We start from the raw sequence: 25,396 nt of genomic DNA, 5'->3' as shown, positions 1-25,396 counted from the left end.
GAGGCAGGATATTGAGCTCATGTCATCAGGATGGTCTCAACAGGCAACTAAATCTGTGAGCAAAAGGTGGAAGTAACCCTTGCAACAGCACTTTTGCTGTGAACTACATTACCTACAAAAAAAGCTTAAAGCTTAAATAAGCTTAAAGCTTACTGACAACAAACTTGGATGATAGTTTTAACACAGCTTTTGTTACTGAGTAACTATGATATGAGCATGATGATACACTCAGCTGTCCTTACATCACACATCTTTGTAAAAGCAGCTGCCCTTGGTTTTATTACTTTATTTACCAGGTCAGGAAGTCTAACGTGACTCTGCCTCTATGAGAAGAAATGAGACCACACTTGAAATCCGAGTTGTGAGACATTAGGCATCAAGTTAGCATCAAGCAAAATCCAGTGACTTCACAGTGCACACGGACCTGCTCTGCTCTCCTGTAACACAAACAGTGCATGCTATTTAGTCCACTGAAGTGAAAATGAATCAGTGTAGTCACAATACATTTTCCTGACTGGAACTGTCCTGCAGTGGATGTGACGTACAGATCCGTATGTGTGAGTCTGTAGTGTGTATGCATTCTTTTTATGAACCATGGCAGCAGTTGTCAAGTGATGAGAGGTCTTCTCAGTGGTAGTTACTGCAACAGAAGTGTACAGTCCTGATGATGTGTATTTGTTATTGTGCAGTCATTACTCTCCTCAGCAGTGCTGTCTCAGAAGCCTTGTATATGGCAGTAGGCCTCCAAGCTGGAGAAGAGGATGTAAAGGAACCAGAGTCCAAAGAAAAGCAGTGATGTGAGGACTTTGGAGACCTGAGGGCCCCCAAGCTCACCGCCTATGGACGGCCTCCGGCGTAACATCAACACTCCCATAGATATGAAGGCAAAAATGGTGAAGAGTGTGACGGAGAAGGCCAGCGAGCCGGGGTCAACACGGAAGACCTTACCTTTGACTTGCCAGTATATGGCAGCCACAGACCAGGCCACACCAATTCCCAAAAACACATTCACCGCGTTGCTTCCTGTCACATTTCCCACACATGCATCTGCATACTGGTCTTGAGTGGCAGCCACTTTGCTGGCAAAGGTATCTGGAAAAAAGGGCAAGTCAAGTAGTAGTCAGTAATTCAGTAGTTTAACCCTTTGAGACTGGGTCAACATCAGTTTTCTTGTGCTGTGTTCAGATACTGTTCACAAGTATTTGACCCTTTGAAACCTGTGCAATTAGTTCGATCTCTTGTGATAACATGGGGAGATATGGCAATGACCAGCTTGGCAAGAAATCACTAAAATATAACGAGAAAATTACCTAAAAATAGTTTTACAAAAGAGGGAAGGATTATTAGACAACTATGAAATAAATATACTGTTGAATATCTCTCTGTCTCTCTCTTTACCTATCTATTTATCTATCTATCTATCTATCTATCTATCAATATAGACAGACAGACAGTCAGACAGGTAGACAGTCAGACAGGTAGATAGATAGATAGATAGATAGATAGATAGATAGATATTATCAGCAGTATTTTAGGTCATTTTTTAAATTTGTTTTTAAACATTTTTTTGCATGTCTTATTAAGTTGCTCTTTGCTTTCCTTCCATGTTTTTGAAAGAAATTCAGCCAGTTTGCTTAGGGAAATACTGTATATTACAAAACTGAGACTCGCTGGTAGAATCACTTACCAGGAAGTGACGTCCCCAGTGCTACAAAGACCACCGCAGTGACACTGTCTCTCAGGCCGACGGTGCAGCCGAAATGGGAAGCTAGGTCTCCAATAATGGCTGTTAAAAAACCAATAACAGAGATTGACACTATGAAGCATGCCCAGCCATTCCAGTACTCTGTGGGTGGGACGCAAGCAAACAGAATCTTCCAGAAAACGCACAGTATGTGCATGAAATAGTCGAAGCAGTTCGGCATTCGCTGCTCCTGTCCCTCCTCCTCATCTCCATCACCTGTTTGAAGAAGACAGACACAATCAAACTAAACACACCTTCGTAACACCGTGCTTTAAAGGAAAAGTTCAATATTCTGAACACAGCCCCGACTAAGTCCAGCACATAACTGCCTCTTAAACCACAACTTCTCATTTCAACACTTGGGTTTTTGTTTGGTTAAAACGAATGAGTTATGACATGTTAATAAGCGAGCTTTAGATAAGAGATTTTCTTACGGAGACAAACTAGCTGTTTCCCTGTGTTTCCAGTGTTTAGCTAAGCTAATCAGTTGCTAGCTACAGTTGCATATTTAACGCCCAGGACACACTGAATGCGTAAGCAGCATGTGACAGCAATCTTGCCGAAATGCTGCAGCTGGCAAACTTGTGGTGTTTACACTGAGAGCTCTGTAGCTGCGGCGCTGCTACAGAGCTACCTGCTGCTCGAACTACTGGATTTCCACAATTAAAAGCACATACTCCACCCATTTATTAAGCCATGTAGCCTCTGAACTTTTAACAACACGGCCCTGCAAATATTTCAAAATAAAAAGCTTTGTGACAACAACAGAATGGATTCTGCAGACAGAAACTTTGTCTGAGGGCTTTTATGAGAGACAGGGAAGGTTGATTAAATCAGATGTCTTCATGTCTGTGGAGGTTATAGACATTGAAACTGTAGTGAAAGAAAGGAAGGTCAGTATGACCTTTAAAACTTCATGTTCACTGTCTATTTTTGCTGAAAGCCACATGCGTCAGGCGGAAAAAATTGGCAAGCCTCTGTTTCTCTAGATGTGCCACAGCTGAGCAGCTGCTGAGACGCACCTGAGTGACGCATGCAGTGTGTCTCAGGCGTAATGGAGAGACATGTAGTGGTGCCCTCAGACATTCTTTCATATGGTTGGCCAGATGGGGGCAATGAAAGCTTTCGAGGTGGAAGGCGAAAACCAAAAGCCACAGCTTAATTTCATGAATTCTATGATGCTGTTGAGGTGCATACTTGATAACAATGTCAATATGTGGAGTTCTGTATCTCACAGGGTCTGCCCTCTACTGGACTCTACAGGCGATACTCTCAACCAATCATGTGCATGCATTCGCCCACTGAAATGTGCATAAACAATGTGCAATGACATTGAGTAATGGCCAAAAATGTCTTTTTATAAAACATTATGATGTCAGAGTCAATTTGGCGTTTGGCCTTTTATATATAAAATGTCATCACTTCATCATTGCTCACCCTATTATGTAGCTATCATCTTAATCTATTCATGAATTGTGAAAATGAGTCAAGTTCATGCCTGGTCCGATGACATTTACAAAGTGATATGAATTTTTTAAAGATTATTTTTGGGGCTTTTTACATCATCAATTGAATTCATGTAAAACATAATCCACATGAGAAAATTAACCTGGTTTAACCGAAAAACTAAACATATAGTGCTGACTGACCTGCGCTGACTGTGACTGCTCCGATGAACTGCTCTCTCCACGAGTGAGTGCCAACCACCACAGCCAGGTTTGTGTCCTTCAGGAGTTTGTCCACTGTGTTCTGTTACAACACATTGAACACGGCAGTAATAAGGCCGAGGTAGTCAAACCTCATATCAATAACACAGAACAGATGGGTTCACATTTCTGTCACTTCACCCTTTTCAGGATTTGTTTCTAAAAATCTCAGAGGGTTGAAGCTTATCGTAACATAAAAAGAGAATTAATGGGAGTAAAAGCAGCATGAAATAAAAAGGTTACAGAAATGTTGTTGTAAGATTGTTTTACAGGCTAGTGGATGAAAACTAGGTGCAGTGTGATGTCAAAACAAATACGGCAAATATGTATCGTTTCAAAACAGGGTCAGATCTGTTATAGCTGTGTATGATGTGTGTGAAAACATTTTGTATGAATACACTGAAATGTGTGAAAGTGTAAAAACATTTTGATTCAATACATTCAAATGCATTCACGGTTAAATAATATCTGAACAAAAAGATTTTGTTTTTCGATCCACAAAGATCTATAGCTGTACATGACAGTTTTGAATAAAGATTTGTGAGTGCACAAACAAGATTTACAGTCAAAGAACAGAACAGATTTTCAGTTACACATCAATCTGAGTGAAAAAAAAGTTCACACAGTGTTATGATTTAATCCCACATTTACAGATACGAATTAAATCTACAAATTCAAATTATACCTAAAAGTACAAATACTTTAGTCCCACATTGGGAGGGGTCTGCCTGTGGAATGCAAGAGAGAAGGTAGAGTGACCCAGGCATGACATTTTTCTGTATGCCAAACCAGAAACAGATGTCGCCCTGGTTCCCTCGTCAAAAAGCCTATAGGATTTTTCCATTAGATTTTGTATCACTGCAGAAAATAAGCTCTGTAATGAACAGACATTTATGATACATACACATTTTGTACAGCAAGATTCATAAAAGAAGACTATTTTCAGGATTTTGAATGCCTAAATGTAATTTCCATGAGTAAAAAGCTATTGCTAGGCTGAAACAAACTACACTACGTTCATGCCGCCACTGCTACGAGGCTGTAAAGCTGTGTTCAGTGCTGTTCAGGTTGATAATGTTCTATTTTCTCATTTAGCCACTTGTTAGCAACCATCTTTTTCAAGACACATAAAAGCTTCAAAGTTCACAGTGGGGTATTTACAGATGTATTTTATATTGTAGAACAAAATGTAAAAGTGTCTTCAGCTTGTGTTAACAAGTCAATTCAAATTAAGTCAATTTTATTTATAAAGCCCATTATCACAAATCACAGTTTGCCTCAGAAGGCTTTATAGCAGACGACACCCCTCTGTCCTTAGACCCTCACATCGACATTTAAAAGGCATTAAAACATCTTAACAACAGACCTTATTTCAGGCTTCTAACCAGAGAGGGCTCACAGGTCACAGACATCAAATGCTAGTCTTTGGTAAATTTTTGTTCAAATCTTAATGCACTCACAAATATTTTTTAATTATTCAAAACTATAATGCATGGATGGCAGATTCAAAAATTAATTCGGTTTGCACAGATATTTAAATACACATTCAAACATGACAATTTATCAAAACACTTTTACACATTCACACATTTGAATGTATTGTGTTTCACACATTCAGATATGGTCATAGTTACAATACTTTGGATCCCTACTTTGAATCTATAAAGTATGGCACAAATTCATATTATGCCCACAAAACCACTGGCGTCACTGTTATGCTAAAGAATTTTAATGTAATTTAGAAAAACGCACCCAACATTTACCACACATCACACATAAATGAACACACATCTAAAATCAAGATGTGTGTAATGTATGAAAAAAGCTGAGAATGGAGGAATGGTAGATATGAATACATAATATACAATGATATTAGAATGAGAAAATGAGATGAGAAAAGTCTTATCAGTCCCATCACTCACAGAAAGCTGGCAGAAACTGTACCTGGTCTAGTACTCCGTTGGGAGTCTGATGGGCAAGAGGGTGTGAGGTGGTTAATAAACAAAAAACAAACACCTGATTAGCACTGATTTTATGCCTGTCACTAGTCCAACATTTGTTAAAGCTTAGAAAGGAAATGACCCTGTAATTAAGTACATAGACTATACACTGTATTTTGGGTTTCCACACATCTTTTTGGACAACATTTCAAAACTTTTTTCAAAACCATGGCTTTTCAAGGACCCTTTTTTCTTACCAAACTTGCCCACAGTTTTTTAAACATATAAGATTAAAACTCTATTCAACATAATTTGAGCTAGCTGGCATATATGAGGGGAGAGCTGGAAAGCGAGGAGAAAATTAAGAAATGTACATGATGGTGAAGAAAATGTCACACAATGACTCACATTGAAGCTACATTACAATCTCAGAAAGCTTATTCACAGAAGATTACTGTGACAATTTTATTCGACCCAACAAAATTCCATGATTTTTCCAAAACATTCAATGATTTTTTTGACCAATTCCATGACCTTTCCAGGAAAATGTGATTGTGAAATTCAATGACTTTTCCAGGTTTTCCATGAACATGGGAACCCTGTATATTGTATGTTAACTTATGTGCCACCCATATGTCAAATTAGACAAGCTATTGTTACTTTGCAAAGATTTTGTTTTGAAACATGCAGATGTAATCATATTTTAAAAGCTTTACCTTCAAGCTTCATAATGGTATTCACATAAATTCTCTCTCTCTCTCTCTCGAAAACCAGTGCGCTAAAAGTTCATTTCCTTATGGACTTAACCTAAGATACACCTGAGTGCCCCTAAACTTTATTGATTGATTTATTTATCAGAGCATAAAGATGGTTGGTTTATGTCTTCATAAAGCCACTCACACACCTTAAATTCACAGGACTCCCTGATGATGACCTCCAGCCTGCTATGCTCTCCTAGAATGGGTTTGCCCATCTCAGAGATCCTACGGGCCTCTTCCTCTTCAGGAGTGGGGTTTCCTGTCAGGGAGCACAGGCGTTTAATTATGACGTCAATTTTTTAATTTGTCATTTACAAAACACACAAAAACCTTAAACATCAGCCAAGGCTACAGGCCCATATCTGAAGCATAAAGATGAGAGAGCATTCCACACTGCACACTCTGAGAGAAGAACATGTTCATAAGGTGCTGTATGTTGCATTTAAAGAGAATCTAGTTTCCATAATCTGATGTACTTCCTGTTAAAACAGGATGGGGTCAGATTCTTTTAGCCCTAAATTGAATAGCTCTTTTTTCACAGATTCAAATCTCATCCCAGTAGCTGTGTTTACATGCACACGTTTTCTCAATTTGATTAAAATCAATCTGATTGAAGATTTTGGCCTGCGACCCTTGCGAGGACAAGCGGTTACAGACAATGAATGAATGAATGAATGAATGAATGAATGAAAGAAGATTTTGGGGCAACTGTTGACTGGGATGTTCTCTAATATGATTTGGTGTTTACATGTGCAGATGCATGTAAACGGAGCAGCTGAGTGACGTGCAGAAATCATGAATATATTAACTTGACAAGGCTTCCAACTCTCTTGCAGTTTGAACAGATGAGTTTTCAGTCTACAAAAGATGTCTAGAGTTTCTGTCCTGATGTCAATGGGAAGCTTGTTCCACCATTGTGGAGACAGATAGCATGAAAAAGTTTTTAAAAATGTATTATAAAACAGTATAATGGTATTTTAAAGTGCCGCACATATCACCTTTCACACCAAAACCTGCAACCAAACTATCTTACCCTGGTTAAGCAGCAGCGCTGTGAAGAGAGACACACAATGATTCATTACAGTATAACAAAACCATTTTCAGGGCCTAACACAGTGATAGTAAACTTGCAGCCCATGGGCCAATTGTGGCCCCAATAGGATGGCAATTGGCCAGAAATACTAGAAATGTCTTTATATCCTAGAAACATTGTATGATCCTGAAAATGTCTTAAAATCTGAGAAAAGTCCCCAAATCCTGGAAATGTCCTCAGATACTAGAAATGTTTAAATTCTAGAAATGTCCTTAAACGTACAAATGTCATAAAATCCTAGAGACATGTATGGGGCTGATGTGACTTGCCTCTGGCCTCCTGTCATACTTACAAAAGTGGCCAAAGCAAATTAAGTGTCCTTTTATACATGGTGTCTGCAGGTCTCGAACAGCATTAAATTCAGTTCTCTCAAAAAGGCCTGAGCAGGTCTTAAAACATCTTCAAATTAATTTCAAAGGGTCTTGAGTAGGTTTTCATGGCTACCATAGATGGCAACATTAGTTATACATTTTCTGTATGAGTTCTTGCTGCAACAGTTCTGCAAAAATGCGTAATGCCCCCTCACTGTTAGCTTTCATTAGCTCTCTTCCCTAATGATATCACTTACTGTAAACTAATGTCTCTGATTCTTTTGACCTCCACTAATGAGCACATATCCATTTCCTGCTCCATCCTTTGACACACTGACAAGGAGCAGAGAACTAAAGGATACTAAATTCATAATTAGCTGCTGTGCCACTTCTACAGTGAAACAGAGCCAGTGGTGAATGGCAGTGTGTAATCTTCAGTTACTGGCTGTGACGCAGCCCAGCGTTCAGCCGCCTGTGTGTTACTATAGTTGTTATTTTGATTCTAGATCTTGGATACTGCTCCCATCTACTGTGTTTAAGTGAACAACTCATCTTTGACTGTTATCTCAGACAGCATTATTTTATTTTGATAATTGTGAAAACACACACCACTTAATTAATTAATGCTGACATTTGAAATGCACACACACTTACCAGAAAGACCTCGTTTCAGCCATTTGGGGTCCTCGAGCACAATGAAGAAGTTTTCCTGCTTCTCATACTCCTCCACATTTATAATGCGCACCTTTAAGGTCTGACTGGAGATATGCAAGCACACACACACAAACACACATACACACACACACACACATTTTTTATTTCTGCAACAAAGAAGTAAAGTACTAGGAACTAAATTCTACTGAGTGCACAAGCTAAATGCTGGATACCTCCACATCTGAAACATTTGCTCTACCGTCTAAATCAGATCGCAAATTGAAGTGACCTAAATAATTAATCATGATGGGACTTTAAATTATTCAGGCTTAAATGTAGTGTGCTCCTGCTCCTTAATGTGCCAAAGAAATACTGTGAAACTAAATGACTCGTAGAACAACAATACTTGTTTAACCAATGTGTGTTAAGTTTATGTGTAGAAAACTTTGATGAATTCTTGACAACTTAGAAGAAGAGTGTACATATAACGAGGGATAATGGTCACAGAGGGGGAAAAAATCCTTACACTTAACTATAATTCCATGAACGATAATCTACATTGTTGTACCCTTTGCTGCGGACCATGTATTGTTGCCATGTTACATAACAGAGTCTTTCACTAAGTGTACAATTAGCCTATGTGCAAACACAGCTTATATAAGCTGAAAATTTAATGGGAAAAGGATCTGTCAGTTTACATGGGGTGACGGGAGGTTCCCACACCTGATCGGGGATGGGATTATCTGTGGGTGTTAAGACATCAGGTAATTCTGTTAATAGGACCTCCTCCCTCTGGTTTCAGTGAGGGTCAGGTACCTTTTTCCTAGAAGCACTGATGGGCTGAAGCAGTACAATATGAAAGCATTGAGGGTGCTGTGTGTCAGACCACGAGAGTATGTTTCAGTTTGTCTCCCGAGAAGTTTGCCAAATGAGAAAATGTTCTGAACAAAGGCTTTGTAACCCTCTATCTACCCGCACTGAAGGTACACTTTAGGTCAATATTACATCTTAGTTGAAAGCCTGTTTTGATTCTGTAATCTGTTGTCAGCATTTTGGAGTTCCGATGCTATATCATCATGTTTAGGTATTCATATCACAGAATCGCCTGGCTTGTGTGTCCTTTGCACAGGCAATATGGACCATTCAAATGAATATCATAAAAAATACACTGATGTTCTCAAGGAAGTGCATTACAATCCACTGGACATCTGATCAGTCTCTTACATTATTACTACACTACATTTCTTAGTGTTCTGTGTGCTTTTATTAGGTGTAGAGCATTTGTGCAATTATCTTGTATAGCACTTCAGTGTAATTATCATTGTAAAGCATCCAATAAATGTAGGGCATTGTGCAGTACTCTTGGCTGTATAGACTGGTGGGGATACTGTGGGTTAATTGTAGTCTGATTGTATGTGTGTGTGATCATGTTGCCTGTGTTATATTGACTAGTTTGACTGTGTATTTATATGGCCATGTGGCCTGAGTCTCTCAGATGTCCAAGACAAATTTCTCCTAAGGGAGATAATAAAGGCTAATCTTATCTTATCTTACCTTAAAATCGACAAACAACATAAGATGTAAGAGTGAGGATTTTTTTTTAATAAATATGGCAACCACATAGAGATTTCATGGCAAGAAGTGCAGCTTTAGGTATTATTGGTTGATAAATGCATTGTATTCTAATGCATTTGTTGTTTGTGACCAAGTATGTTAATGTTTAGATTTGCAGTGCAAATTGTGATGTAATGTGGCACATCTGCCTTATCGTCAAAATATCAATCAATAATGTAAATCTCTGAAAAATGTTTTTTGAAAATGGTTTTTGCTGCTGTCATTTACCAATGAAAGCAACAAAACCTTATTCTTAAAAAAATGTTTGTTAGAGTGTTCTTAATAATATCAATTCCTTGTTTTAGTGTTTAGTATTAAAAAAAAGGAAAATGCAACATCAAGAATCTCAATTTCTTGCACTGCCTCCTTCCTGGAAAACAACAGATTGATGCTCTAAGGATATACATCCATTATACCCCTTTTCCACCAGAATTAGCGCATGTATGCAGGTTTAGACTGTTTTCCCAGTGTCAGTAGAGTATAGCTATGTACATGACTCTACATCAGACAAGTATGCCTTTCAGTGCGAGTGTGTGTTTTTTTCATGGACAGGCCAGAAAACAGGTCAGTAAACAGTAGAAAGCAGCATGGAGGCCTGTGAAATCTCTACAGAGGTTACTTCTCTTCATATATCTCTTACTTATTCAATCTCTCTTTCAAAATTGGTGCAGAGTAATTTAGCTGCTTAGGTGGAGATGGATGTTATAATGTGATGTGATGCATCTCACTGGTTAAGGGGCTGAAATTAGCGTGTTCACCTGGGTGTTGTGTTCACCTGGGTGTTGTGTTTCCATCCAAGCCATTCAATACAGCTGATAAATACCCAAGTCATTTGCCAGTTTTAACCTTTCCCATTACATTAAAAAGCCAGATTAGCATGTGTTAATGTTTTTGGGTTTTTTTGCAGTGGAAAAGATGCTTTAGACTATATCCTTGTCACTGACTCTGGTTTCTGAGTGGGCCTCACCTGGTCTGTTCATTGGTGAATTCAAGCTCCCCTCTGGCCTCCTCGTAGTCCACCCCCGCCTTGGCACCACCATCCTCTGTATGGTACGGCACAGCAACAGTGCCCCTGGAGCCTGAGTTCCTCACCACTGTCACTGTCAGAGTGCCTGTGCTCTCACTCACCCGCAGCACACGTTGGCCAAAGGTGAAGATGCCAGCATGGTCATCGTCCAGTATAGTGATGGTGGCAACCAGTGGCTCCACCAGTCGACCCTTTGGTGGAGTTCCTGTTCCTTCACTTCCACCTTCTTCTAACCTTAGGTTCTGAAGACGCACAAAGAAATGCTCGTCCTCCTCAAAGATGTCATCATCCAAGATGCTCACCTGGACAGAACAAAACATTATACGGTCTTTCACCTCATTAGGCAGGTTTCAATAACCCTGAAACTGTGCAAATTTAAATAGTGAATATAAAATATGCCTAATGGAAACATGTCAATATCGAAAAGAAACTCCAATTTATCGCAAAAAAGCTTTTACACTTGCATTAGGTGGTATTTCAGGCGATTTGAAAAAGCCATATTTTGCAAAACTGCAATGGAGTTTTTTCACAAATGTCTTTTCCATTTGCTCACCTTGATCTCTTTGCGGCTCTCTCCTGGCATGAACACCAGGGTTCCCTGACTGAATTCATAGTCTGCCCCAGCATTGGCAGAGCCATTTTCTGTACAGTAATCCACATAGAAAGCGTTCTGGCCTGTGCCACCCTCCAGGATCACCCCCAGGCTCAGTGAGCCACAGTTTTCTGTGCACTGGTACTGGGCATTTTCAAAACAAATGTGCGAGCATGTGGCCTTGTCAGTCGCCTGGCCTGCAGAACGACGGGAGTGCTCAGCAGCATGTTTCTTTAATATGTTGCCTGCACCAATCATCATGCGTGTGGCCTGGACACGGTAGAAGGCACGGCTTTTCTTCTGTTGAACCAGTGCAGAGTAGTTAGCCATCTCAATGAGCTGGTCTAGGTCTTTGTCTGGGTGTTTCTCCTTCAGGTCTTTCAGGATGCGGACCACCTATCCAAAAGAGGAAAGCGGTTATAAAGTAATATACTATATTTATAAAGGTGTACGTTTAGTAAAATGTTGTGTAATTTAAGTAAGTCTTAGTCTGAAGTTGTGACTGCACTGGCTGGGTGGCTGGTGTTTCTTCACAATGATATTTCTCAGGGCTAAACTTGTTTAAGAGCGATCAGTCGACTAATGCAAGAAAAAGTTTGAAAACTTCTGCTGCTCTGCCTCCTAGTGATTAACTTCCTACTGTTAAGAGTCTGCTGGTGCGCCTGGTGGCGCAGTGTTTAGAGCAGCACCCCATGTACAGAGGCTGTGTCCTTGTTGCAGCAGCTGTGGGTTCTGGCCTCAGCCCTTTTCTGCATGTCTCCCCCTCTCTCTCTCCCCCTTTCACGCTCACACCGTTCTGTCAATGAAAGGCAATATAAGCCAAAAAAAATCATCTTAAAAAAAAAAAATCCTGCTGACTGCACTCCATATATACCATACACACACTGCTGCTGGGCTGAATCCCCCAAACTCAGGAAACCTCATGGTCCCTTACACTCCATCATTTGTGCCAAATTTGAAGAAATTCCCTCAAGGTGATCTTGAAATATCACATTCAAATAAATGCGACAGACAAGGTGACAGTGACCTTGATCTTTGTCCACCAAAATCTAATTAGTTCATCCTTGGTAAGTAAATTGTGCTAAATTAAAAAAAAATGCCTCAAGTTGTTCTTGAGATATTGCATTCACAATAATGAGACAGACAAGGTCACAGTGAACTTGACCTTTGACCATCAAAATCTAATCAGGTCATCCTTGAATTCAGTTGTGCTTCATTTGAAGAAAATCCTTCACGATGTGCTTTAGATATTGTTTTCATGAGAATAGGCAGATGGATGGATGTATGACAGTTGGCACAGAGGTATAAAAATCTATGATTTTACACCATTCAATCCTCAGTCCTCAATCTTGCACTGAGTGTCCCCAGCAGCATTTGTCCCTGAGACACTTGTCTTACCTCATCTTTATTCTGGTCCAGTTCATTTCCCGTCTGCACAGAAACGGTCACACTGGAGGAGTTTCCAGGACACGAACTGCCGTCTGACAACTTTCCATCCATGATCACGTCAATGCCTTTGGGTGCAAGGTCACCTTCCATTTCCACCACGAGGCCGTGCCTCTTGTCAGCACGGTAACGCTTATGCATGTATTTGTAGAAGAGGAGGCGGCGGTCAGCGATCCAAGCCAAGATCACACACACCGGGAAATAAAGCAGTGTCACAATGGCCTCCCATACCTGCCAACACAGGCAATATGAGCATTACATGTCTTATTACAAACATCACTGAATGTATATACAGTCATCAGAAACACACCTCTACAATCCCAGGTGAGATGACAGCCAGTATGAGGTAGAGCCATATGTATGCAAAAATACTCCAAAAAGCTGTGATAAAAAATACTCGCAGATGTTTGATCTTGCGAGACTCTCCGTGAGGGATCACGCACACACACAGACCAATGATCACAAACATATTGAAGGCAGCGCTGCCCACTATGGTGCCCGGACCCAGCTCCCCGGCATCAAAGTTGTGCCCACACACCTGTCAACATGTAAGGGACAAAGAAGAAAAACATCACATAGATCAAAATCAGAGACTTCGTTAAATGCTAACTGGAAATTAACTTGAGATCTATGTAACAACCAAAATAATCCAATATCTATGACAACAGGAATGCTTTGGAGAAGGTATACTCAAATATTAGATATAAAATCAATATATAACAAAAGATAGAAAACTAGAAAATTAACTATACGAGAGCCAGAATAGAGATTATCTACATATGTGCAGGGGCGGCCTCTAGCTAACCAGGTAGAGTGTGCACCCCATATTCCTGAGGCTTCTGCAGCAGCCCAGGTTCAAGTCCAGCCTGCAGCCCTTCACTGCATGTTATTACCCCCTCTCTCTCCCACCTTTCCTGTCTCTCTTCAACTGTCCTATGAATAAAGGGAAAACGACTCCAAAAAAATAATCTTAAAAAAAAACAACCCAAAAAACATATGTGCATTAACCCTTTGAAACCTGGACCCTGAAACTTTCACAAAAGTTTCGACTCTGAATCCTGATCAAATTGGTTTGATTTCTTTCAAAAACATGGGAAAAAAGACAATGACTTATTTGTTTGTTGTTTATATTTATTTAATTAATTCTTAAAATCTTCTGGGCCATGTCTTGTTAAGCTGATGTTGCCCTTTCCCTCTGTTTTTGGAAGAAATAAAACTAATTAATTTTAATTAGTTTAATTTAAACTAATTTTCTCAGGGTTTAAAGAGTTAAATGAATTCAGTTTTAATCATATTGGTGGGCGGTCAAGTCTTTTCCAGAGTTTAAACAACTTTTCATCAATTTATGAAGATATTCATTTTGCTTATGATAAGAGACTATTTGTGACCAGCATATTTTATATGAAAGTATGTGTTGAAAGGAAGTGAAATGGTTTGTGTACCTCAATAACAGAGAGCAGGATCTCAGGTGCAGAGGAGCCCAGAGCCATGAGTGTCAGGTTAGACACAGTCTCATTCCAGATTCTCACTGTGGTCACTGTCGTCTCACCGTTAGGTTTGGTGATGGTCACCTCCTTCACCTGCAAGCGGAGGAGCAAAAGAAAGTCTCAAAGATGCTGTTACCACTGAACTCATACACACAGTTATTGCTGTCAATGTCAATGTCAAAAAACTGTTTTTGTGTCCAGTATTTTAGGACGGACACAAGGGAAAAGGGATCCGTTCTGATGCTAGTTTGTTTAGATTTTCTATATTACATCTGAAATGTATGGTGCTTTTAATCTGACACTATTCAACTTCAATAATCAATTAACAGTATAGTCCATTAGCATAGGCTATAGAGCAGTGATACTCAACCTGTGACCGAAGGCCAAATCTGGCCTATGATAGGGTGCACGGTGGCCTGCTGACCACTTCCTCATTCATAATGAAAATAAATGTATTCACATTGTTTATTTTTGATAATTTAAATGTAATTAAGGAGCCCCAGAGCCTTAAAAAGTATAGCGGCACCCTGTAGTTCAACCATGGGCCCCAAATAGAAAGAATAGAAAGTGCTGAGTCCTTTACGCCAGGGGACAGGATTTATACATTTTCTTGATGATCACATCCTGGGATATGTCACTGATTAGCAGCAACATATATTGTGACAGTGTACCTTGAGGAAATAGCATGTATTTTCTCCATATGCCAAATATGGGAAAATGATGTCATGCAGTGGAAAAATGTTTATGCTTTGATGGCTGTGGGATCAAAAATTGCAATTTGAATACATTTCAATGGAGCATTTTTTGAACTTAACAGTATGAATGTAATAATTTAGTTTCCATAGTGTATTTTAGACTTACTGTCGGAGCTGAGCTGGAAATTCCAAGATGAAACAACAATGTATGCAATATGCAAGAACAAGGCAATGATGAAAAAAAAGCGTCAAATGTGCCAAACAGTCCCTATGGGTTAATGTTAGTTTATAAGGTGGACCCTTACCTCCTGTCATTTTGCAAAAGTGGCCCCTAGGGGAAGCAAGTTGAGTATAGAATATAAAGCTATAAAGTACAAAGCTGACATTGACATTTGTTTAAAAATGTCAAACAGGTATAACTCTTGCTTCCCAGAAGCCCCTGTGGGATAACAGGACCCTGAATTTCTCAAGATTTTTTTTGGATTCTCCTTCTGCCAGTCACAACGTGAGACAGCAGAATGGGACCACAGCACTTTTAATCACCAACAAACTAAGAATAGAGGCAAAGTAGTGTTTCAAATGAAGGATGGCTGCATTATATTTCTTAAAGATATGAAGCTGAATCATACCTGAGAGGTAATAACCTCTATGGACGCCATGAAGCGATCTGCAATGATGGACACACCCAGGAAGATGTACATGAGACACAGGAAGTAGACAATGGCCCTCCCTGCCTGCTCCCCGACTGGAGGGTTGAGTGGCAACCACACCGGCAGCAGAACACCAGGTTTGCACACCACAACACCCGAACATGTCCGCTTGCCCGACCCTGTGGCATTAGCAGAGGACTGAGGCTGCTCGGGGGCAGATGCTCGCTCCACAACCTGGGGCCTGATGGAGGTGCAGGGATGGGCCAGGAGGAGGAAGGAGAGGAGGAGAGGGGATAAGTGTCCCATGATATCCCTGAGTCAGGAGGGGCCTGGGGGTCACTGACAGAGACGCTGGCTCAGAGGACTTTCCTGGGGGGGGGGACAGAGGAATGCATCTTGTTTGAAAACAGGTAAAACAGATTTACAGTGAATGATAGTTTATCTTTTTATTTTATACAGGGATGAGCCCAAAAAGAAAACAAAAACTACAAATACCGAAACATGGTTGTATGCCTCTGTGCACTGGTCAAGTTGTACTTAAAGATTACATCCATGCCTGTGAAAACATGGATGCGTCACACATCTTCAGCACAGAAGATCTCTACAATCAGCACAGTTTACAGATTAAAGTCACCAATTTAGTAATCAACTAAATGTCTCCCCCTTTGTTACTGACTTATGATGTTGAGTAATGGCCATAAAAGTGTTTTTGGGGAACATCATGATGTCACAGTTGACCTTTAATCTCTTGAAAATAAAATGTGAAAACTTCAACATAACTTTGTGTGAAAAGTTGAGCGTATGAATTCTTGTTTTATGGCCAAAAACATGTTAGATGAGATCATTGTGACCTTGACCTTTCAGCACCAGATTCTAAAAAGTTCATTCTTGAGTTCAAATGGACTTTAAGTTGGACAGCTAAGACCAATTTAGTATCTGACCAAATATCTCCCCATCTGTTCCTTGCTCTTTTGGCAGAACATTATTGTGTGACATTATGTCACAGTTGACCTTTGACCTCTTGGATATACAATTTCAGAACTTCATCTTTATATTCTATTAGACATTTGTGTGAAATCTAGGCATATGGATTTTTATGAGATCAACATGACCTTGACCTTTGACCTTAAACCCCCAGATTCTAGTCCAAGCAGACATTTGTGCCAGATTTGAGGAAATTCCATCACGGCCATCTTCAGATATTGTGTTCACGATAATGACACAGATGCATAGGTAAGAGTGACCTTGACCTTTGAAATCTGATCAGCTCATTGTAGAGTCCAAGTGAATGTTTGTGTCAAATTCCCTCAAGATGTTCTTGAAATATCGCGTTCACAAGAGGGAGACAGTGACCTTGACCTTTTGACCTATGATCACCAAAATCTAACCATTTCATCCTTGAGTCCAAGTGAATATTTGTGCTAAATTTGAAGAAATTTCCCCCAGGCCTTCTTCAGATATCGTGTTCACGAGAATGAGACATACGTGTGTTGACTGGTATGAACGTACATTTGTATGGACAAACAACCCTAAAACATAATGCCTCACCCTCTGCTCATGTCTACACGGAGGCATAAAAAGCACAAAGAATCACCAAAAGCTTTACAGTACAATGGAACATTTGATCAGCTGTGATACTGATGCAAAATAACACACTTGAGTAGCAGTCTGCTATCAAGACCAGTAATGATGCAGCTTGTTAACATCTGTTGGATCACGGCTGTTAGGTTTAATTATTATGATTATGATTATTAGTCATGGGACTGGAATAGCTGTATGGATAGCAACATCTGTCTGTCTGCTTATCTGTCTGTCTGTCTGTCTGTAGTAAACCTCTTTGGCCATGACTTAAACATCTCATGACATGAAATTTGGTTCAAGCATTCCTGTTCCCCTGAAGAATTGCAATTACTCTGGTAAGGTAAGGTAAGGTAAGGTAAGGTAAGGTAAGGTAAGGTAAGGTAAGGTAGATTTATTGGTCATTTTCGTTGGTCGTTGATCCTGCTACATCTTGGAGTTGAAAGTTGAGTTGATTAAAATCCTTATGGCTCCCAACAATGTCTGCCCATCCAGTGCACCAACTTGATCCGGGATGTTAGGGGTTAATCATGACTCTGTGAAGATGTACAGAGAGTATTCCCAGATCCCCTGCTGCTGAGTGAGCCAAAATCACATCTCATCCACTTCACTCTCCTGCATCAGACATTAGACAGAAGAAGGCTTGATAGAGGAACAACTACCGGTCACCATGATCTTCTCCCTCTTTTCGTACGGCATTTTCAGTTTAATTTCTCCCCTCCAGTCTGACCGGCTTGTTGTCAGTCAGTGGGGAACCTAACGTGGTCTGCTGCATTCAGTCCAAGCCCCACACAACTTTTGCCGATGCTAATAAATCGTAGAAAGGTTGTGCTTCAACAGAAGGGGGCATGGTGCTGACTCGCTGTTTGGCACAGGTCACTGGTGGAGATCCTCTCACGGTCCGCTGCACTCAGTCCAAACCCCAAACAGCTTCTCCCAATGATGACAAGTGCCATTCTATCATAGAAAAGTCGTGCCTCAGCAGAGGAGGCCATGCTATTGAGAAAATAGAAAAATATAGCAAAAAAGTAGCAAGGACTTTGTGGAGCTACTGGCACCTGCATCTACATGCGCTGCCATAGCCATAGTGAAATGACGTCTAGCAACAGCATCAGGTCAAACTTTGAATTTTTCCAACACTGGAGTTAATGTCCAAATAACAGTGAACTTAAAAACATCACAGAGGGCCAGACCTGGGCACAACTGACTGACTGAGAGGTGAAAAAGGCAGAGACTGTTTCACCTTAGATGCTTGAGGAAACTCCAGGTATCCTCTCAAATACTGAAGAATTTCTACCTTTGCAGCACCATAAGCGTCCTGATGGGAAACATCAGTGGGTTTCCATTACAGATTTGTGCAAAACATAGGTGATATTTTCAAAATGTCAATAAAACACACTTGCAAGATGACTGAGTTTCCACTGAGTGATGTTCTGTGACTTCTCCGGCGATAACATTCCAAGAAGCATGACAATGGTTGTTCAAAACATTAGCAGCTTTATTTCTATTGCAGCCACCACACTAGCCGTCATTATTTACAATCCAGCGCCACGTAGGTGTGTTGGTGTGTTAATGTAAAGGCAAGCCCCTTATATGTGGGAGCAGCCACGTATGAGGGATTTCTGGGAGCTGATAGTCCACGATTTCACAGAGGAATTGTAATTCAAAACTTCCGTATGATCCGCTCAACTTTTGAAGAGTTATATGATGCAATAACACCTCTTGTAGCTCCTGCTGCATCATGAGGGAGCCAGTTCCTACTGACAAGCACATAGCCATAGCATCATGTGACCTAGAAAAGCCATAAACAGGGTTTCCATAGCTTTTTTAAATTACCTGAACCAACTCATGCATCCACTTTTTTGTGATAAATGGGAGCTTTTCAAAATGTACATGTTTCCATTAGGCGTATTTTATATTCTCAATTTAATTTTGCGCAATTTGAGGGTTGATGGAAACCTGCCTACTACCTGGCATGGAAACAGCGCAGTACACAAATGTTCTGCTGAAGTCCTCTGACCTGTTTAAAGGATTTTGACATCAGGTTGTGGAAGAATAACGATGGGAGAATCATTGAAGACCCCCTTCTAATTATGACTCTGTGATAGAATGCAGTAGGTTTATGTTTCATCAGTTTTATGAGTAACTTCAGCATAACACGTGCATTACTAACACTTTCCAGAGCTCTCGTTTCCTCTCTGCATGGTAATATTACGCAATACCCAGCAGATAATGATTAGCCACAGATTGACTCACACACACACACACACAGACACACACACACGCACATGCATAGAGTATTAGGGATTTCTGTTGGGACTGTGCTGCACAGGTGGCCAGGATGCAGGTTGTTTTGTTTTTTACCATAGCCACCGACACAAAGGCTCGTTATTAGCAATTTAAAGTAAACTGACCCCCCGATGGAGTCATCTTAACAGCATATCAAAATGACCTCAGAGAAACCATAGCCAGCTTGTTAAGCTCCTGTGGTTATCATTCTCTGCCACTAATGACTGAACCCTGCTGGAACCCTGAGGATGACGAAGCGCTAATTTACACCTGAGGCAGAATTTGTCTGGTATTAATGACCTGCCTGCTTTTTCATCTTCATCATTCATCTATTCACCAGTTAGGCTAACCTTAATCTGTGACTGTCCTGCTTGATTCCCATCATCATAAGTAACCTTGTTTCTGCTTCCATAACTTGTTTATTGGCCATTACAGGTCAAAACTAAGGAGTGGGAATCACCAGAGGCCCCACGATGCCATGGCATCACGATATATAAATTACAATATAATAATATTCTGATTTTAAATGTGTTGAAGGAGGGTAGTTTTACGCATATCATGTAGGTGTTAGGCTTTCAATAAACAGCGAACATGAGGAAAAGGGTAACTCCTGCACACTTAAAAAAAGAAGATCAAATTCCATTAATGGAATCTGACCTTTTTTACTTCATCGAATTTTATAATTTTTTTGTATGTATTGGAGATTATTTCTGTTCTTCCTTAAACTTAATTAAATACAATTTTGGACATAGGTGATGTAGACTGATGATGGATTTTAATGCAAAATATTTTGATATAAAGATGAATTTTGATATGTAGATATAATGTTTTTATCAAATGAGACATGTTTGATGTTTTGTAATATGGCCATGACATCACTGTTTCTTCTCCCTATGTGCTTTTTCTACGTATTTTCAGTGTAATTTATTTAATTGTTTATTGTCAATTGTGGTTCAGATGGTTAACCCCACCGGTCACCATAGAGCTTATCACCCTGTAAGTGTGCATTATGTATGAATATAGATGTGGTTCTCTTCTATCTTTTCAAACATTTGACCTGACAAAGATCCAAGTAAGATCGAAACATTGAATAAACTTGTGTGGCATGGAGTACGTGTGCAGGCATTACCCTTTTCCTCATATATGCTGATTTTAAACATATTGTAATAAAATATATTGTCATATTTTTGATTTATTATCTTTTTTCAACTGCAAATTAAGTTCCCAAAGGAAAATTTTGTCAACATCTGCTTTATCTAAAAAGAGTTTTCAGTCTGTTCGTCTCATTTCACTCATTTTTACTGCAGCTTAATGTATCTAATGAATGAATTATGTTACTCTCATAGACTACCAAAAGTTAATTTGGTATTTGTAATAGTGTTGTCAGCGTTAATCGTGCTAATTGCGATGCGATTAAAGTCCACAAATAACATGTTCATTTTTTCTAATCGCTTTAATTGCCAACCAACTTTAAAGAGACTGCACTGGGCTGATACTGGTATCATATGAAACTAGAAGACCTGAGGAATCCAGTGGCACCAACCATGCAATGCTCAATTCTCAGTAAGTGGGCAGAATAACTCTCCAAAGTTAGCCTAAATTTTGGCAATGAAAAACCAGCATGGTCAATTCACAGGGGTCCCTTGTCCTCTGACCTCAGCATATCTGAAATGAAAATGAGTAAATAAGATGAGTTCTATTATAGGGAAGTTGGTTCTATGGGTACCCATGAGTCCCATCCTGTTGTAATGCAAAGTAATGGAAATGAAAAAAAAATCTCTGATTAATTGCGATTTAAATGGTTTGACAGTCCTCATTTGTAATTTTAATTGACGTAATTAAAAAATGGATACTTGGCGTTTGTGTAACAATATGATATTGAAACACATTGTATTGTTTTATTCCTCCAAGAAATTAAAGAATTTTGACTTTTATTACTACCCACTGCTAAGACATGACATATATATAACCTTTATCATCAAAATCAACAGCAAGTTTTGATGCTTAAGTGTATTAAGAATCATCTTGCTTTAAAATCATTAGCATTTCTAATGTGTTTTTTGGGATATAGGTTTTTATAATGTCAAAGAACAGAAGCCTGCAGAGCAGACACATGCCAGAGTGTAGCAGTCAGTGTACAGTATGGGTCTAAGGACAGCAGGGTGGTAGAAAGCTTTGTGTCTCTGTGTGGCTCCTGGGCCCAGCCCCTCCACTCCCTCTGCACAGGTGACACTGCACTATTGTGCAGCGTGAGTTGAAACAGATACTGGGGTGCTGCATCTTTGATGCAGCCTGAGCTCTGCCAGCTCATTATGGAGTTGTGATTCAGAAACACAGCCCAGAGGGCCCGCCGCATCGCATTTCACTTTCCAAGGCCTGCTATGGTTACCACGACCTCAGACAGAGGGCCACCTTACACCAGCGGGCGCTGAGGGGGGGGCAGGTTCACCAAAAATAACTTCTAATGTTCATATTTGGACAACAATAGTGCACATCTAACAGAGTGATGTGGCACAAACAGAACAGAGACTAGTAACAGTAAACTGCATCTTTTTGTCAAATACATTCTTATATGGCGGCATTAAGATATTTTAACATTGCTGGACTGTAATGACAGCACCAGCCTCATTTTTACCACAACAACCTAAACTTAAAATATGCACTCAGTACACAGATACACACGCTCACAACACACCATCACCACAAAAAGTGCACAGCAAATGCTTGACACTGTGTATAGTTACACAACCCGGGCAACAGGAAACACACTTTCGTACATCCTGTGATATTTGGAGTCTTCAGTGTGCGACATTTTAAGCACCAAAAGCAGATTTGTTCTGTGGTAAGAGGTGAATATTTTTTCATCAGAGCCAGAGGGCAATACATATATGAGTGCAAGATAATCAAGAGGTCAACGCTGAACGAGCTGGTGCATTATAAATTGATGCATTCACCTAAATATAGCAGGATATCTCTTTCTTTCATGTCACCCCCAAGCAGCTCTGTAAACATCAATCATGAGAGGAGCCTGTAGGATTTATCAGCCAGACTTCTTAGTTCTCCCATGAGACTGAGTGTATAAGGACAATACAGCAGACTACTGCCACTCCCTGCCCTCACCTAAAGGACCAGAGCTCCCCTCTGCAGCCACAATGATTCAAGTCAACTGTTTTTATTTTATGTTCACTGGGCACTTCTCTCTTTGAAACTTGATGAATTGGCTTGATTTCATTCAAAAACGTGAAAAAGGCAATGGCAAAAAAAAGAGTGAGTTAAAAGTACAAGAAAATTTCCAAAAAAAATTGAAAAAAACACATGAAAAAAAAACTAACAACAACAAAAAAGGAGAAACAAGTAAGTGACCCGAAAAATGTATAAAAAAAAAACATTTTTCCCTTGCTTTAAAAATAAATTGGAACAATTTCTTAAAATTTGCAGGACATTTCTTGCCAAGTTGTTTTGCCTCTTACCCAAAGTTTTCAAAAGAAATTAAACACATTGTCAAATTGGTTTCAAATCTTGTGAAGGTGTATGAATGCATCCCAAGAAAAGAGTTAAATTCAAATTTGTGTTAGTGTTAGGGTTTCACAAAGGATGAAAATGCTTCATAAGTTTTGTTTATGTTGAAAAGTGAGGGTGATGAACAACTTTAAAAAAAAAAAGAAAAAGAAAAAGAAAACAAAACTCTCTCCCTTGTAAGCCTTTACCTGGGAGAAGGGGGTCGTGGGGTGTTGACATGTCTGTGGTCTCCTTGTTCTCTTAGCACACAGGTACAGCTAGCTGGGTGACAGCTCATCTCCCCTTACTGCGTCTGACACGTCCACTATCTGTCACCACCACCGATAAGTGATTGCCTGGGGTTATCTTACACTGATAGGACTGCCAGCAAAAAAGCGAGTTAGCACCTTCAGCAGTTTAATATTCCCTGTCCCTTACAGAGGGGTGCTGTCAGGTGAGAGAGGCCGCTTTTAAAAAGCAGAGCACTCAGGTGTGACAGGCAGAGATGATTCATTTCAGCATCAAAATTAAAAAATAAAAATATAAGTAAATTTTTTTAAAAAAGAGGGTTAAACTCAGACAGGTGTTTAACTTAGTGACTGACTAAGTTTTTGGGGTCACCAGTGTCTTCCTCACTACTGGTAATCCCATTTTACCAGTAGAAAAGTGCATTTACATAATTACTTACATGTGGAAGGGGAACAGTCAGTACATTTATATAATGTTAGAAAAAGGCAAATCATTGTGTTAAAGACAAAACTGGAATACATGTAAACACGTTAGAAAGAGTGGAGACAGAGACGGAGGACAGCTCAGTCCCTTAATGCAGCTACAGTGCCAAATGCAAGACACAGGCTGACAGTGTCAGCAGACAGAGAGGTACGTCCAGTGTAGAGAAGTAAAAGAGGAAATGTGTCCTTGCATTTTGTCTTGTGAATTTTCACATTGAGTAGAACAATAAAATGCATTGGGCTCAGTGTGCATTACAGATTTAAAAAATGTGTATGAAATAAACGGACTCAATGTGTAAAGGTCTTTATGCAGATTGAGCCTCACGAGGTGGGTTTCCATTAACCCTGAAATTGAAATTGCGAATACGCCTAATGGAAACACAAAGATTTTGAAAAAACTCAAAAAAAGTTTTTACACACGCATAAGGTGGTATTTCAGGCAATTCAAAAAAAAGCAGTATTTTGCAAAACTGCAATAGAAACACTTTTTTCACTTTTATAGCTCATATGATGTGTAACACCAGCTGGCAGTAATGCGACTTTATGGATGCCAACCGCTATGAAACCCAAAGAAGAAGAAGAACAACAACAAAGCCACATGACATCCTAAAAAACATTATTCGGCACGTGTGGACGGAAGAAGAGATAGAGATCTTCTTAACTCTTATATGACTCTGTGAGATAGGCAGATAGACGTTTGATGAATTTAAACCAATTTGACAGCTGATTCATAAACAGGGACCTGAAATGTGTCAACACACATACACTCTATCTTAATCACCAACCCATCACTGACAGGAAGAACCTGCTTTGACCAAGTGGCTTGAACATTAACATTAAAAAGATCACCTTTCCAGGATGTCAGCTCTATGCACAGGTAAACCAATAACATACCATGTATCACTTTCACAGACAGTCAATCAAAGCCCGTGTTTGTACTTAATCTTAAACACTTAGTCACTCAGCCCCATGCTAGAACTCAGAGAGTATAACATTATTGTTGCTCTCTGCAAAGAAAAAGGTCAACGTATACATCACCTGAGGGACGCAACACAGCCTGTCAAAGGCAACTCTGCTGCTCTCACAAGAAAATACCTACTGAGTCCTAAAGAACCACAGTATGAGCTGTCATCCCTGAGGAGAAGAGGCTATGACCCAAAGTCAGCAACACATGTATATGAAAAATATGTCATAAACTCTCTCTCTCTCTTTCTGTCTGTCTGTCAACCCATCCATCCGTCCATCCATCCATCCATCCATCCATCCATCCATCCATCCATCCATCCATCCACAGATTGAAAGATTCTGTTTTGCACTGTAAATTGAACATTTTCATTGTACATACATAGAAAATATATCTTTCATTTAAGGTGAATAATCTTAAATTACAATTAAACATTTTTGCATTTTTTCTATAATTCCACTAGGTTTTGTAAATGGAGAAAACTACTACAGACTGACTACAGCTAAAGCTAAAACTCCACTGGCTCCCAATCCCCCAATGTATTCAATTCAAAGTACTTCTGCTCACCTACAAAGCCCTCCATAACCAGGCCCCCTCCTACCTCTCCAACCTGCTCCAC

The 25,396-nt window shown here is 39.8% G+C and overlaps 1 protein-coding gene across 1 annotated transcript in view; it reads right to left on the bottom strand.

Moving 5' to 3' along the window:
• Positions 1-223: 223 nt before the first annotated feature.
• Positions 224-25,396, bottom strand: part of slc8a2a (solute carrier family 8 member 2a) — a 37,775-nt gene continuing 12,602 nt past the window's right edge. The window contains exons 2-12 of the mRNA XM_042498945.1: positions 15,697-16,086; positions 14,328-14,465; positions 13,196-13,423; positions 12,838-13,116; positions 11,401-11,835; positions 10,788-11,149; positions 8,207-8,310; positions 6,295-6,407; positions 3,394-3,493; positions 1,688-1,960; positions 224-1,092 (exon numbers count right to left, since the gene is read on the bottom strand). Of these exons, the coding sequence (XP_042354879.1) occupies positions 716-1,092; positions 1,688-1,960; positions 3,394-3,493; positions 6,295-6,407; positions 8,207-8,310; positions 10,788-11,149; positions 11,401-11,835; positions 12,838-13,116; positions 13,196-13,423; positions 14,328-14,465; positions 15,697-16,023 (2,736 nt within the window). The 5' untranslated portion in view covers positions 16,024-16,086 and the 3' untranslated portion in view covers positions 224-715. The remainder of the gene's footprint in view (positions 1,093-1,687; positions 1,961-3,393; positions 3,494-6,294; positions 6,408-8,206; positions 8,311-10,787; positions 11,150-11,400; positions 11,836-12,837; positions 13,117-13,195; positions 13,424-14,327; positions 14,466-15,696; positions 16,087-25,396) is intronic.

This window comes from Plectropomus leopardus, chromosome 13 (assembly GCF_008729295.1).
Source record: "Plectropomus leopardus isolate mb chromosome 13, YSFRI_Pleo_2.0, whole genome shotgun sequence".
NCBI classification, from domain to species: Eukaryota; Metazoa; Chordata; class Actinopteri; order Perciformes; family Serranidae; genus Plectropomus; species Plectropomus leopardus.
This window is presented reverse-complemented; position numbering and strand designations above follow the sequence as displayed.